General features: G+C 37.7%; 1 protein-coding gene across 4 annotated transcripts in view; it reads right to left on the minus strand.

Moving 5' to 3' along the window:
- NCAM2 (neural cell adhesion molecule 2) overlaps positions 1-17276 on the minus strand; it is a gene marked incomplete at both ends in the record, with an annotated part of 482494 nt that extends 465218 nt beyond the window's left edge. For all 4 annotated transcript variants that reach the window (XM_081234865.1, XM_081234863.1, XM_081234862.1 and 1 more), the window contains one exon: positions 17222-17276. In XM_081234865.1, the coding sequence (XP_081090991.1) occupies positions 17222-17276 (55 nt within the window). The remainder of the gene's footprint in view (positions 1-17221) is intronic.
- Between the last annotated feature and the right edge of the window lie 257 nt (positions 17277-17533).

Here is a 17533-nt window from a genome sequence, read left to right on the forward strand (position 1 = left end):
GACCCAAGATATGATCTGTCCTAGAGAATGTACCATGAGCACTTGAGAAGAAAGTGTATTCTGCTGTTTTTGGATGGAATGTTGTATAAATATCAATTAAGTCCATATTGTTTAATGTATCATTTAAAGCTTCTGTTTCCTTATTCATTTCTGTCCGTGGGTGAAAGTGGGGTGTTAAAGTCCCCTACCATGATTGTGTTACTGTCGATATCCCCTTTTATGGCTGTTAGCATTTGCCTTATGTACTGAGGTGCTTCTATGTTGGGTGCATAAATATTTACAATTTTTATATCTTCTTCTTGGTTTGATCCCTTGATCATTACGTAGTGTCCTTCTTTGTCTCTTGTAATAGTCTTTAAGTCTATTTTGTCTGATATGAGAATTGCTACTCCATCTTTCTTTTGATTTCCATTTGCATGGAATATACTTTTCCATCCCCTCACTTTCAGTCTGTATGTCTCACTAGGTCTGAAATGGTCTCTTGTAGATAGCATATATAAGGATCTTCTTTTTGAATCCATTCAGCCAGTCTATGTCTGTTGGTTGAAGCATTAATCCATTTACATTTAAGGTAATTATTGATATGTATGTTCCCATTACCATTTTCTTAATTGCTTTGGGTTTGTTCTGCAAGTCTTTTCCTTCTCTTGTGTTTCCTGCCTAGGGAAGTTCCTTTAGCATTTGTTGTAAAGCTCTTTTGGTGGTGCTGAATTCTCTTAGCATTTACTCGTCTGTAAAGGTTTTATTTTCTCTGTTGAATCTGAATGAGATCCTTGTTGGGTAGAGTAATATTGGTTGTATGTTTTTTCCTTTCATCACTTTAAATATGTCCTGCCCTCCCTTCTGGCAAATACAGTTTCTGCTGAAAGATCAGCTGTTAACCTTATGGCGATTCCTTTGTATGTAATTTGTTGTTTTTCCCTCGCTGCTTTTAGTATTTTTTCTTTGTATTTAATTTTTGATAGTTTGATTAATATATGTCTTGGAGTGTTTCTACTTGGATTTATCCTGTATGGGACTTTCTGTTCTTCCTGGACTTGATTGACTATTTCCTTTCCCATATTAGGGGAGTTTTCAACTATTTCTTCAGACATTTTCTCAGTCCCTTTCTTTTTCTCTTCTTCTGGGACTCCTATAATTCAAATGTTCATGCATTTAATGTTGTCCCAGAGGTCTCTAAGACTGTCCTCAATTCTTTCCATTCTTTTTTTCTTTATTCTGCTCTACAGTAGTTATTTTCACTATTTTATCTTCCAGGTCACTTACCCGTTCTTCTGCCTCAGTTATTCTGCTATTGATTCCTTGTAGATAATTTTTAGTTTCATTTATTGTGTTGTTCATCATTGTTTGTCAGCTCTTTAGTTCTTCTAGGTCTTTTTAAAATATTTCTTGTATTTTATCCATTCTATTTCCAAGATTTTGGATCATCTTTATTATCATTATTCTGAATTCTTTATCAGGTAGACTGCCTATTTCCTTTTCATTTGTTTGGTCTGGTGGATTTTTACCTTGCTCGTTCATCTGCTCTGTGTTTCTCTGTCTTCTCATTTTGCTTAACTCACTGTGTTTGGGGTCTCCTTTTCATAGGCTGCAGGTTCATTGTTCCTGTTGTTTTTCGTTTGCCCCAGTGGCTAAGGTTGGTTCAACGGGTTGTGTAGGCTTCCTGGTGGAGGGGACTAGTGCCTGTGTTCTGGTGGATGAGGCTGGATCTTGTCTTTCTGGTGGGCAGGACTGCATCAGTTGGTGTGTTTTGGGGTGTCTGTGACTTTATTATTATTTTAGTCAGCCATTCTGTTTATGGGTGGGTTTGTGCTCCTATCTTGCTAGTTGTTTGGCATAGGGTGTCCAGCACTGTAGCTTGCTGGTCATTGAGTGGAGTGGGGGTTCTTACCGTTGAGAGGGAGATCTCTGGGAGAGGTTTCACCATTTGATATTAGGTGGAGCTGGAAGGTCTCTGGTGAACCAATGTCCTGAACTTGGCTCTCCCACTTCAGAGACACAGGCCTGACACCCAGCCGAACCATCAAGACCCTGTTAGCCATACAGCTCAGAAGAAAAGGGAGAAAAAAAGAAAGAACATAAAAAATAAAGTAAAAAGAAATAAAGTTATTAAAATAATTTTTAATTATTAAAAATAAAAAAAAGTAATTAAAAAAAAGAAGAGAGCAACCAGATCAAAAAAACAAATCCACCAATGCTAACAAGCGCTACAAACTATACCAAAAAAATAAAATAAAAAATAAAAAAAAGGACAGACAGAACTCTAAGACAAATGGTAAAAGCAAACCTACACAGACAAAATCATACAAAGCAGCATACACATATACACTCACAAAAACAGAAAAACGAAAAAAAATATATTTTTTGGGTTGATTTCTTGTCTATTCAGGTATTCCACAGATGCAGGGTACATCAAGTTGATTGTGGAGGTTTAATCCATTGTTCCTGAGGCTGCTGGGAGAAATTTCTCTTTCTCTTCTTTGTTCATACACCTCCTGGGGTTGAGCTTTGGATTTGGCCCCGCCTCTGCATGTAGGTCGCCTGAGGGCATCTGTTCTTTGTTCAGACAGAATGGGGTTAAAGGAGCAGCTGATTCGGGGGCTCTGGCTCACTCAGGCCGGGAGGAGGGAGGGGTATGCAATGCGGGGCAAGACTGTGGCGGCAGAGCCTGGCATGATGTTGCACCAGCCTGAGGTGTGCCATGCATTCTCCCAGAGAAGTTGTTCCTGGATCACGGGACCCTGGCAGTGGCGGGCTGCACCAGCTCCCGGGAGGGGAGGTGTGGATAGTGACCTGTGCTTACACACAGGCTTCTTGGTGGCTGCAGCAGCAGCCTTAGCGTCTCATGTCCATCTCCGGTGTCTGCACTGATAGCCGCGGCTCGCGTCCATGTCTGGAAGTCACTTAGGCGGTTCTCTGAATCCCCTCTCCTCAGGCATCCCAAGACAATGGTCTCTTGCCTCTTCGGCAGGTCCAGACATTTTCCCGGACTCTCTACCGGCTAGCCGTGGCACACTAGCCCCCTTCAGGCTGTGTTCACGCAGCCAACCCCAGTCCTCTCCCTGGGATCCAACTTCCAAATCCTGAGCCTCAGCTCCCAGTCCCCACCCACCCCAGCGGGTGAGCAGACAAGCCTCTCAGGCTGGTGAGTGCTGGTTGGCACCGATCCTCTGTGTGGGAATTTTCCACTTTGCCCTCCGCACCCCTGTTGCTGCGCTCTCCTCCGTGGCTCCGAAACTAACCCCCACCCCATCCCGTGTCCCCGCCAGTGAAGGCGCTTCCTAGTGTGTGGAAACTTTTCCTCCTACATAGCTCCCTCCCAGAGGTGCAGGTTCCATCCCTATTCTTTTGTTTCTGTTTTTTATTTTGCCCTACCAAGGTACGTGGGGAGTTTCTTGCCTTTTGGGAGGCCTGAGGTCTTCTGCCAGTGTTCAGTAGGTGTTCTGTAGGAGTTGTTCCACATGTAGATGTATTTCTGATGTATGTGTGGGGAGGAAGTTGATCTCCATGTCTTACTCCTCTGCTATCTTGAAGTTCTCTCTGCCCCTCCCTCATTCTTCAGATCTCCCCTTCAGCAACAGAAAGGAGTTGATTAGTCAAGGGAAACTATGGTTATGTCATTCTCCTTCCTACTGACTGGTTTAGGGGAGTTCATTTAAAACAATTCTAGCCAATGAGAATTGAGGGAAGTCTGCTGAATGACGCATGGCGTTTATTCCTTTATTAGTAAAATGAGGCTACTCTAATAAGTATTTATTTTTCTTTCCTAGTTTCAGAGTTCATTGGCTAAGAATGTGACATATAAAACTGGTGCAGCCATGTTTCTTCTAGGATGTCAGGGAAAAACAGCCAAAACCGAGGAGAAACATGAAATCCAAACCTACCTCCAAATATCTCCTGACATGCTTTAATAGATGTTTATTTTTAAGACACTTTGAATGTGTTCTTCTCTTCTTTGCCCCTAAAAGCATCCTAAACTCACGTATTTTCATTATGAAAGTATTCAATAAGTCAACCACAAATTGATGACTTACTCAATTATTATTATAATGTTTCACAATAAGATAAGCCTTTTAAAAATATAGCTGATATTTAAATATTGTCATATAGCCCTTAATGTATTATATTAACTAGAACTGCCCCACCTTGCAACCACCCAGACACCAATAACTCTAAATACTGTTGGTTCTCCATGCTCATTAATCTTTTAGGTCTGTAAAATATTTACTTGTTTACTAATTGGTCATTCCTCACCTAGAGTTTAGCTATTCAAAAGAAATGGCCAGAATGAATGGTAAAAACCTGAAACTAGAGCTACTCCTAGTGCTTTCTTTCACCCTTTAGCAATTCCTTGCTACTTCAAAAGAACCATGTTTCAGTCAGTGGAAAGAGTAAAGTTTTAGAATCAAATATTAACTGAATTTGAATTTGAAATCCTGTACTTATTAGATGTTACTTTGCTTTTATGAAATTCAATTCCCTCTTTCAGAACTCCTAGGTATGTTTTGAATATAAAAATGTGGTAACTCATGTTAAAGTACCGTGCAGGGTGACTAACAGATCTTCTTCTGAGATTCTCTCCTTGACCAAACTCTAGCCAGGCTCCAGTGAGATCTCTGCTCAATTAGGCTTCACCTCGGCCTATAAAGACTGGAACAAAAGGCTAACACAATTTTGAACAACTCAAGGCCACATCCCAAGGATGTCTCTCATCACCCTTAAAGTGCCCACCTGGGCAAACTCAAGTTTACCAAAAGAATTTACTGTTTGTCCCAGCCATCACCTGAAGATAAGATCCCTGTCTCTTAGCCCCTGTAGGAGGGTGGAAGCCTAACTTTGATAAGAACCAGTTAACAAATAGGGACCACCCTCCCTCTTTCTGGGTGTTTGCAATTTTTCACTTCCCTGCCTCTATGGAGCCTGCCACCCACTCCCCTCCCTACTCTCTCTCTTATTGCTCATTCTCCCTTTAAAACTCCCAGTTACCGCTATACAAATCAAAGTTGAGTTTAGTTCACACTGGGCTCTTTATCTTTTTGAGTATAGTAATACACTCTTCCCAATATAGTATATCACTGATTAAAATCTGTCCTTACCACATTAACTAGAGTTTGGACTTGGTTATCTTTGACACTTCCTTCATCCAGTTAATTAATCAAATACTTACAAATAGACACTGTTGAGGAAATAAGCTGGCCTGTAATCCTTTTGTTGGGCATCTCCTTCTCCCATTGTATGCATATAACTATATCAGACTTTATCCCAGCTCTTCAAATTCTCACCTCACCACCCACTTCTCCATTCCCTTTTAGCTGATGAATTATCCTCCTTGACACAAAACAGTGATTGTTCTGTACTATTAGTATTTACTTCCTTTCTTAGTCAAAGCTCCCTGCATGCATTTCTGCTCAGTGGTTAGAATATGTTCTGGAACCACAATCAGTAAAAGGCACTTCTTAGGACAACTTCACTTCTCCCATCACACATCCACATTCATGTAAATAACCTAAGATACTGAGACTTTTAAATGAGGTATGCGAGTGAGAGGCAGCCAGACAGGAAGAGACAAGTGAAAGTTAACTGCTAGGTAATTCCTCTTCTCCACCGCAGCCTATAAGTTTAACCTTTTGATTTTCCTAGCAAGAAGGAAATACATTCTGCTTAAAGAAGTCATGATTCATCAAACAAACTGTGTATTAATGCGCAGTGGAGGAAGGAGGGTATTTTTAATAAACTGTTTCATTACAATAGAAATAAACCAAGGACTTGAAAGAGAAAATACATTAGCAAATTAGGGTATTTCATAATTGTTCAGAATTCTGTAGTAAGAGGTGTTATTTTAATATCATGAGAATACTAAAGTTGAATATTTCATATCCATTTTGGATGTGGCTAAGCACGTTTTCACAAAAGCACTGAGGAGGGCATAATATCATTTAATAACCAATGTTGAGTTTTCTTTCTAAATTGCAGACCACATGCAATCTCCACAAAGGTAAAATGCAATAGCATGGGGCTTACGGGGGGGCTTTGAAATAAAATGACTCAAGGAGTTAACCAATTAAAGTGACTATAAATCATGTGAAATTTGAGGGAGAAAGAAAAGTAAAAAATAAGTTAATTATAAGCAATTGTAATATCTTTAATTGCTAACTGTTTCAAGTTAGAGGCATACACAATAATGGTAACATTAGTGAGTAAATGGTAGGCAGACAAATAAGTAGGTGATAAAGATATTCTGGAGTATTTGAAAATGTATTCTGTCCCATCAATTTAAATGTTTTTATTTATCACTGAGGTCAGACCTAGAGAACATCATAAAATCATTACAAAATATGGTTACGAGACAAGAGAAAACTGTTTGAGGTTAAACTGGATTTCATTTAAAAAAGAGAAAAAAAAATCCAAGTGCTTATGAACAATAAGGTAAAAATAACTCTTCTCTTACTTGTCTTCCTATACATACAGTTTAGAATCGGCTTCCAATAATCATTGATTGAATAATCAACTTTTAATTAACCCCAGGGGATTATCTTGATTTTTGGACTTTAAATACTTGCTCTACTGACATATCAGACATTTACTATTGACAATATCTATTCTATTTAATTATATCATTATCAACATATTGTATCTCCCTCATTTATTTCTATATACTGAAGACTTTAAAACTCCAACTAGATAGCCATATCCTATCCCTCAGATAATGCTTCAGAAGAACAAATCTTATAGCAAGATTTAAAAGTCTGCTTTATTCCCAGTCTAATTAATTTTCAGTATAGGAGATAAGATCAGGGATAAGGCAGCTCATCTTTGTCATTCCTCCTGAATTAAATAATCACTATGACCTGATTATTGATATTCACGTATTTACTGAAAGCCTATCAAGTTCACGGCAGTGATATAAACAAATGTTTGAAGTAAATACTGGAACAACATTAATACTTTTGAACAAACCAAACCATTATCCAAAGTTAAGGGTAAATCTATCTTTCTATCTAACTCTACATACATACATATATATATAAAGTCAGCCATTTTAGTTTAATTCTGCTGGGTAACACTTAAATATTAATTCAGCACATATTTGCTAAGCATCTACTACTTTCCAGGAATACACATGAATTTACAGTAAACTCTCTAATCTAGTACACTGAATTTAATGGGAAGCCAACGTGGAAAGGCATTCTTGTTCTCATGAAGTTCACATGCAAGGTCACAGAAGAGTTCAGCGAAATTTGGCATGCAGAAACCAGATATATCACCACCTTGTTTGGATCTAGAGTGCCTTATATATCGACTAGTATGTAGTAGGCAATTAATGTATATTTGCTGAAAGAAAGATGTCTTCAGTGATGAGATGCTTGCGCTGAGTCAATGGTAATCATCCACACAAAGACAAATAGGAAATGTGTAAAACACATGGGCTGAGTACACACAGGGACCAAATTGGGAATTCCAGGAATGGTGTAAGAGCAGTGTGCACAGTAACAAGCAATGAGGCTGAAAGGACAGGACGGTGCAAATGAATAAAAGGCAAAAGTCTTAACAGTTCTAAGTCAGGGACTCCCAAATAATTCGACTGAAAGGTAGACCTCTAATTAAAATTAACAGCATGTGTCCCATAAACACAGCCCAAAAGTAACTTTAAAGAGCATAGTGTCATAAAGTAAGTACTGTACTAAAATTATTTTTGTGAATTGCTTCATAGATATCAGTAAAACATACTCAGACAAAAAGAGAGACTTTATAACAGGAAAATGTGTTGTATCTAGAGTAAAATATTTACATCAAGACCTGGTCTTACCGTGTTTTAAGTCTTTCTTCCTGGGCAAGTGATTTTACCTCTTTGAGGTTCATTCACCTCTTTTCTAAATCAGGAATAGTATCTACCTTTCAGGATAATTGTGGGACTTCAAATAGGTAAGTGAAAGTTGACTACAAAAGTTTTTGTCAACTACTGTGTCTCAGTGTATCCTAATACACATTTTCAAATGTTAAATTTTATAATGTAACTGTAACTCTTTGATAATATAAAAGTTTAATCTGGTATGAAGCATTATTATACAATCTGTAGAATAGGTAGGGTGAAGCCAGTTATTCTACTATAAAGATTATGATAAAGAAGTGAACAAGATTTAAAATGTGTTTAGCTTCAGTTGGTTTTAGAAAGCTGTAAGTGGTTTATCTGGGACTTCCCTGGTGGCCCCGTGGTTAAGATTCCGTGCTTCCCCTGCAGGGGGCGCGGGTTGGATCCCTGGTCAGCGAACTAAGCATGCAGTGCGGCGTGGTCAAAAAAAGAAAAAGGTGTAAGTGGTTTACCTAAGTAAATAAAGTTAAAAAAATCAGAAACATGTAAATATCATAGATAAGTACTTTGATAAAGTGTGTGGCACATACCTTATGTTATATATTTTAATCTTTCTATAATCTGTGTATAGCTTTTCTCTCATGAGTGACCAAAGTTATTGATATAATATAAAAGTGCAACTTCTCTGTTCAGGCAATATTGAACATTTGTGATTGGTAGAAAATAATAATCAGAGAGAAATTAACTGGGACAATAAATATAATAAATATAAATAGGGCTTCCCTGGTGGCGCAGTGGTTGAGAGTCTGCCTGCCGATGCAGGGGACACGGGTTTGTGCCCTGGTCCGGGAAGATCCCACATGCCGTGGAGCGGCTGGGCTCATGAGACATGGCCTCTGAACCTGCGCATCCGGAGCCTGTGCTCCGCAACAGGAGAGGCCACAACAGTGAGAGGCCCGCGTACCACCAAAAAAAATTAAGTAAGTAAATAAATAAATAAATAAATAAATAAATAAATAAATAAATAAATAAATAAAAATAAATTTAAATATAATCAGAAAGCCTCATATTATAAACCAGAAAACTGGTTAGGAATGGACAAGTTACAATAATAGAAAACCTGTCCAGAAGCCCCCTCATTAGTAATTAGAACAAAGCATAATGTGCTTATTTTCTTAGATTGGGACCTGTTCTATTCTACTGTAATGTAGGTCTTAGCCAGATTACATTGGTTTCTTTTTACAAGCAGTGACATCCGTTTCTGCTGTAACACCATATTTGCATCCTTGAAAAATGCCGGTGTCTGCAAAATTGTGCAGTACAAAATATCAGGGCTTATGGAAAAAGACAGGATCGGAGGTCAGAACATTCGAAACCTACAGAAATTTAAAACCAAGTGCTAACAACTACCATAACAATCTTTATTAAAATACCAGCACAGTTAAATCTCTACTAGTATTTGTACCTAACTTTTGGATCTTCTTTCAAGTAACAAGCCAGAAGTGCATTCACTTTAAAATGAAAACTATGATCTAGGGTATAGCCTTTTAAAAATAAGACAGCAAACAAGTAAACAAACACATCATTTTAACACAGGGGGGAATTATTTCCTATTTTCTCCAAATGTACTCTCAATGTTGCCAGATATATAATGTAGTGGAAATCAAGAAGGTTCTTAAAGTCACTAAACAGACTAATACTTGCACTACAGAATGGCGCTTGAGTTGATTTTTCTTAACATCGTCAGAGATTGCTAAGGCTTTCTCTTCAAATGTGAGAAAGTGTGCTCTTGGTCACTTAAAAATTAACGACTTGAAGAAATAATATATGGATCAACACAATCCGCACATCATCCTCCTATTTACCAATTGTGTATAAGTTAACATGCATCAAAGAAACACACACTGAAGCAGAAAAGACTACCTTTTACCTTAAACGCATTTGATGATCTTGGCTATAAATTTGGGCGTCAGCAGACAGAACATACGTAAGAGCGCTAGGCAAATCAGACACTTTCAATCTCAAAACATCATCTATCAAATGTGGTTTTATCAGGATTAAATGAGATAATGAGTGAAAATAACCAGCACAGCTCCCTGGCATAGAGTAGACATTCTATTAGTTCCCTTGGGTACTAGTAGAAAAATATTCAACTCTATATATTCAATACTAAATATCTCTTTTGTTTTTTGTTTTAGTTTAGTTTTTTGACTTACTTTTTTCTTTTTTTTTCTTCTTTTATCATGTTTTATTTTGTGTTGTTTCCCCAGAATAATAATAATAAAAACTATGGATAAAGCAGAGAAAATAAAGAATACATAAGAAAGACAAATTTGACCCACATGCTTCTGAGATTTTATCCAAAATTCCAGACATGCTAAATAAGACTAGAGTATAAACAGTGATGGAAGAGATAAAGACAGAAGTTAAATGAAAAGGGAGAAAGATTCTAAAGAAATGACAAAGATCAGCAGTTTATATTTCCCAATTTAATACTGCCATTTCTATCTAGATATTCATGGATTCCTCAACTTAACATATAATTTTTAAAAATTACAAAGAAGCAAAACAAATCTCTTGCCTAATATCAGCAGTTTTCTTTACTTACTTTCCTATTTTTGTTAAGATATAACCATTCTTTCTGGCAACTAGGCTTAAAACTTCAGGTGCCACCTTCCTCCCAATTTCCCAAATCTAATGTGTTACTAAGATCCATTCATTCATCCACAGAAACATGTGATTTGTTCGTTCATTCCTTTTTCATTTTCCTCTGGTCCATCCCACACATGGCCAGTAGACTTAAAGACAAAAGAAAACTTTACTCATGGTATTTTCCTGCCCAAACAATTGTCCCAGATATCCACACGGAACAGTCAACCTCAGCTTGGCCTCGAGGCCTGACTGCCTCCTGGTTCCATCAACATTCTCATATTGAGGCCAACAACTCACCCTTCCAAACCCTTAATTTAATTAAACTGGATTATTTCTGTCCTCTGAACATTTGCCTCTTTCCCTAAAACTTATTCTCCCACATTATTTTTCTCCTTGTATTATTTTCTCCAATTACTCTCACCATGTTGATGCCTCCTCTGCTTCAGTGAGTGACAAGGTGATGTCCTGGTAAAGAGGCAAATCTTTGCACATGTCCTGAGTTCAATCTTTGTATCCTAGCCATGCAATCTTAGTTCCTTAAACTTCTACGCCTCACAGTCCTCAAGCATAAAAGGGGAATATAATATGATAATAATTAGAGGATTGTTGTATATATGAAGCTAGTTAGTACATGTGAAGTGCATGCAGTTGAGCCTGGCAGTTAATAAACACGGGACAAGTTTTAGCTCTTTCTAGGTGCTGAATTCCTAAGGACTTATTTAAACCATTTAATTTTTACTTAATTATATACTTGGTCGTTTCACAACATTTAGTTGAACAGTTTATTCATCTCTCATATGCTGATTTGGCTTTTTAAATTCATATTTTTGTCTTCTCATCTATAAACCTTGAATCCTATGCACCACCACTCCTCCAAACAAAAATTTTCAAACAAATGCAGTAAATACATTAAAAAATAGGCATTGAACTAGAAGTGAGAAAATCTAATCCTAATTTCAGATAACTACTAATGATAATTGATATAGGAAAATAAGATAATTCCTCTCAATTTCTTTATCCATAAAATATAATACTTTCTTGGATTCTTGATGATCTTTAGTTACAAGGTAGTTGAAAGCACTTTGAACAAGTGGTTTGTACTGCCATAAGATGCTGAGGTTATACTCATTGTATAGCCTCAACAAGTATTTGATATTTGAATAACTGACAAAATGGCACAGAATTTAATTATCATCATTACTCTGAGCTGAAGAAACATTAGATTAATGTTTTTAATCTATGCAAGTTTGGTGTTCAGAGAACTGAATTGAGAATTTAGACACCGGAACTCCAGTTATTAACCCTTTTACTTTTCTATTTGACCTTTAGTAAGGCACTTATCCTAACTGTGTGCCATTCTAAGACTGTGACTAATTCCAGCCTGCTGTTGGCCCATAGAATGGATTCATGATACAAAAAAGAAACTCGTTCCTCAAGACAATTTACTGCCCTCTGCTGGAAAACTGTGAAAATAAATATGTATTCCTTCACTATGACTACGAGTAGCACCCCCTAGAGGTGTTCATCACGTAACCTATATAATCATTCCTAGAAATGCTGCCTAATTAGATGTCTGAGACACCACAGGCATGTAATGAATGATTGATGAATGAGCCACTCTCATCAATGAATTAGATCATCTCAGCCCCTTCAATATTTTTCTCTAATCACAGAGCAGCTTATGATAATTTTTTTAAATTAATAAATGAGATGTTTTTAAGCCATAGGCAGATTTATATGTATGCGTATTATACCAAAAATATAAATAAAGTCTGGCATAGTAGGCTTGACATTTTACAAGATGCCTACACATATGTGTTATCACAACTGCTCCACATGGCAGTACAGCAAGGTCAACCAGCCAGATATTTTTATATCAGATTTTCAAGTAAGCAAATAATGGCTCTGAGAGACTAAGTTGCTTCTTCAAAAAATCAAGAGGCCCTTAGTGTTCTAGGTCTTCTGATTCCAAATCCAGTGTTCTTTCTCCTTCTCTGCTTGCTTTAAAAAACAAATTGCAGCCAAGACACTTTTCATTAATTGACCTGAAATTCTTTGAAGACTCATCTGTTGATTGTCATGCTTATAAATACTCTTAAAATTCCCCATCTGCCTCTTAACTATTTAAATTCAGGCAAGTTTTTTTTCATTACATCTTTCTAAAATATCTTGTAATGTTTGATGAAGTGTTAGTGGCACAAGTGAATATGTGAAATTAGTAAGTGTGTTGATAGCTATTTGAGATGAGCACTATTATTATAAACAGTTAAAGGTTATTAAAATATTCAAAGGAGTGCCATACAGAAGCACTTTTACTTGCTGAACAATTAAAGATAGCTTGGCTCTATGAAGCTCAGCAATATTACATTTAATAAAAGCATAAAAGCACTGCTTGCATCTTAAAGTGTTCTCATATCATATAATTTGGAAAATTAAAACTAATTTATAATATGTTAAATAGGTCTATCTTCAGTATAACTGGGATAGAATAAAGGGCCCAAGGAATTTAGAATCTAGGTCAATAAAACTTGAAAAACAATGATATTCACTTTATAAGAATATACAATTATTAAATTAATTTTGCATACACCAACTCCTAGAGGATTATCTTTATTTTGGACCCAAAAAGCAAAAGGAATTCCGACTAGCTCTAACACTTATGAAGTACCTTCTTCATGCTCTCCAAAATTCACTGCTGTGAGAGATCACCCCAAAAACAGAAGAATTAAAATCATTTCACAAATGTCAAAAGCCAGAGGAAGCAGCTGGAATAGTTCCAGGGTCTTCAGATTGACAGCCCTGTTTCCATTCTCACTGCTCCTTCCCAAGGAAACAAGCAAAAACAAATTATACTGTTCAGCTTGGTTACTAGCCTCAATCTCTGTAGCTCATTTCTCAGTCTCATTACAAACTAGTCCTATGTTTGAAAACAAGCAATTTTATTTACTAGATTATATGAAGTTTGACTTTCTTTTGGGCTGTATGAGGTTCTTTTGTTCCATTAATTGCTTCTCTAAGAGGGCATTACCGCTGGGGGACCATTAGCCCCGTGTCACTGAAAAGACTCCATGAACTCTCAGGACCCACCAACTTCTCTTCTTGTTGTATGAGCTCCAATTCAACATTAGACACTAAAGTGGACACCAACGTTTGGACACTAAAGTGACCAAACGCTCCGCTTAACTCCTTTGACATAAAGCAGGGAAGGAAATCTTCTGGGTTATTTATTGATCATCCGATATTAATTGACATAGCCTGTCTTCTCTAAGTGCAGATGAATATGGAGCTGATTCGATAGAAACCTTACAAAGAGAGGCTGACATTAAAGGATCAGAGCAGGGTAGATAAGAGATGCTGTGTGTGTTTAACAGCCCACACAAAAGACAGGTTTGTGGAGATCTTCCTCAAGACCTGAAACTGGTAGACACACATACACCTGTGCTTTATTTTTAGAAGGGACACTTTTCTAACAAACAGTGACTTACTAGCACTTCACCAGAAAGAGTAATTTTAAGCAGATGCCTGTAAGCTTAAGTAATTTTAAGCAGACGCCTGTAAGCTTAAGTTAAGCTTAAGCTTAACTGGGTAATTCGCCCCCTTCTCCCCATGATTTTGGCTTAGCTGAGTGTTCTGTGTATGTATCTTGTACTGGATTGCAAGAGAGATGAATAGCTCTGCTCTTGCTTTATAATTTCATACAACAATGCTTCTAATTTACGTATGTGAACATTCAGTAACAGATGTGTATTAATCACACTTGGGTAATTTTTAAAAGAAGAAGAAAATTATTTTAAAAATTAAAAAAGGTTTAGGAAAGTAACCCATACATACTACAGTTTGGGAATCTGAATTTACATAGATCCAAACAGCACATGCCCTGTGAATCACAGACTCAAGTTATCACTTGAGATGTATGATGACAGAAGCTGTGACCAAGTTTTAAATACAAAAGAAAAATAATTGCAAAAGTTATAGAGTTATGGAATCTCCATTCCATTGACGATGCAATGCAGACTTGACAATTAAATCCCAACCTCACTTCATTAGATACAAATCTTGCAGTGAGAATGAGAGGCTTTTAAAGGAGCATTTCTGCTACAATAAAAAAGCCTCTCACCACAGTAGAACAATAATGTTGTGTTGAAAGTTAGAACTGTTAGGCCTTGTTAGCTAATTATAGTATTGGCATCCACTTAAGTTAGTCAGTTTTTCACTTCTGTCATTTTCTTCTATTCGACTGCTGCAGTTCAAAACGTTTTGACTACTTAAAAGGGAATACATCATCGTTGCCTTGCCCCAGTCTAACTGCACACCACTTTCCAAAGCAATAGCTTCAATCATGCTTCATAAAATTCCCTGCAAGGATACTGTTGGAAACATAAATCAGCAAGCTTGGATTTTAGTATTTCTAAGGCAAGCTCAGGGATCACTGACTGGCAGCTTTTCCATGGCCCCATTTATAAAAGAATAAACAAAATGATGAGTTACACTAGATGTATTTTTTCAAACTGCTCCCAGTGGTATTTCTGATACTTGCTGCTGTATCCTTAATTGGAGAACAAAACACTAGCATAGAGGGATTGGACTCCAGGATCAGGATTGCTGTTTCCAAGCATCTCTGACTTCATTGGGACACATGGCACAGAAGTACCACATGTTCTGTTTCACAAAAGCTAGGGCTCTCTGCTATGCATGCATGTATGCCTCTGTGAGTGCCATGCATTTTTAAATTGTGTTAGATAGATAGATCTTCAGAACGATGCTCCCTCCTTCCCTGTTTCATTACAGTGAATATGGGCTCCCCTCCAGGCATGCTTCAGTCTTAGAGCTTCGCTTTATAATCACCCTGCATTCTGAATTATAAATTAGGTGAATTGCAATTTCAGATGTGTTACATATAAGGACCCAAATCATATGTGTCTATGTGTACTATTTAAACGTTCCTGGATTTCTTTTTTATCCCCCAAATTCCAACACACTTCATATCTACGATGGCAAATTCACAGACTCCACAACTGAGACATTTTTTCTTCTCCAAACCAGTCACAGTGTAACCCTGGCTGCATAAACTTGCTTCCTATTATGCCCCATCTTGCTCCACACTATCTACACTTGGTTAATTGCAGTGGGATTTCAACTGCAATTTTCAGGGACTGCTTCTCAGTATTCAGAAATAGCTGTCTATATTATAAATGAACAGTTAAACCAACAGAAGCTCTCCAAAAATTAAAGCAGTATATCTGCAGGACATAAAGTGTATGTTGATCTTTGTGGTAATAATGATTCACCTACCTGATTGGGCTAATATTAGCTTCAGATAGACATATCTGCAATTTTGCTATGACTGAAATTTTGCATACTCTTTTTTATTAAGGGAAAAGGAGGAGCATCTTACCAAGACACTTTGCAAACTACAGCCACGTACATTTTGTTTTCTGATTTTTGAACATAAAATCTCCATCCAATCGTGTTTCATCAGCCACTAACACTACAGCTTTAGGGAGGAGAAGGGCAGAGAAAGGAAGCCTTCGTATCCAAAATGTCAAGCCCTGCTGAAGAATGATAGAAGGACCTAGTGAGTGTGGAAGCACCGAACCACCATTTCTGGGCTTAAAATGGAGTTCTACCACCCCCTGCTGGACTAAATGAGAAACACAGAAGAGGCTAAAAAGCTGAGAATTGAATACAATGGAGATATTTTAACTTGTGGTGTTATTTATTTTTTCTCAAAAAAACAATTTCATGCTACACTAATAATATAACGTTCTCTGAGATTATTACACATCACAAAATTACTGCTATATTCTTTTACTTCCACCAATGTATGTTTTAGCATTTTGTGTCTCCAATTAAATGTCCAAACTTGTCTGGACAGTTGTAAATGCCTCCATTTATTATAAATATATTTTACGTGAATGCAAATTAAACAAAATAAGATAAATTTACATCTATCTCTATAAACATAAACAGAGGTAGCTTCCCCAAATTCTCTCTCAGGTTATTCTAGTAAGCTATTCATTTTTTTGTTTTGTTTTGTTTTTCCTTAATAGATAAAAACCCCACCAGTTCCCCACAAGCTAAATCATCCCTTACAGGTGTAATTACAACCTGATGGTTTAAAAATTTTCAACCTTCCTGTATTAACGAAGGGGGGGGGACGCTGAAAATGAATGACTGCAACACATCCCTAATTTTACCCATTTGCTTTCTTACACACAATATCCATGGCCCCTCTCTTAGTTCTCAACAGAAATAAACCATCATCGTTCACTTCCGTCAGGAACTGGGGTCTTGGGAAAGAGAAGAAAAAAAAAAGTCTCTAAGAATTGAATTTCCTGCACACAACAGAGATATTCCACAACGAGTTTAACGCTGATAGTTTTTGCTGCTTCTTAGAAACATCATCGCTCCCTTTCTTTTCGCAACCTCAGATATTTAACTGTGAACACACACCAACATACCCATCCAATTTTTGATAATGAAGATCGGAGAAAGCCAAGATCCCAGAAAAAGATGCAGTTTGCCTCAATCTCCTGCTCACTAATGCCCATCTCCCATTCTGTATTTTCTCTTATTTAAGGGTCTCCACAGAACAGATACAATTTTTAGCCGCAGCTAAAAGAAAGAGGGAAAATAACAACAACAACAGTAACTATAACTTTAGTTCCGTCATTTAATTCTTCTTGTGCCTCCTTCTGCCTCTCTCGGTTGGGTAGAAGGGGGAGGGAAAGTAAATGCGATAAAGCACCACACTCCTACCTTGTCCGCTACTGACAAGCAACCCGAGCAGGTAGAAGGAGAGGAGGACGCTCATGTTCAGGACGTGACACTGGTGGACAGTTCCAAAGTTATTCAGTCCAGTCCCGGAGAGAGAACCTTCCGCTGTCACGGCCGCCTCTGCTAGAGCCGCCGCCGCTCCCGGGGTGCCCCAGCCGTCCGCAGCCCGCGCGCTCCTCCTTGCAAAGTGACTGCGAGCTCCGCTCCTCGCTGCACTATATCCAGGCAGCAGCGGCGGCGGCGGCGGCGGCAGCAGCACCAGCAGCGGCCGCCGCGGCGGCAGCAGAGCCGGGC

This window comes from Mesoplodon bidens (genome assembly GCF_964165515.1).
Source record: "Mesoplodon bidens genome assembly, chromosome: 5".
NCBI classification, from domain to species: Eukaryota; Metazoa; Chordata; class Mammalia; order Artiodactyla; family Ziphiidae; genus Mesoplodon; species Mesoplodon bidens.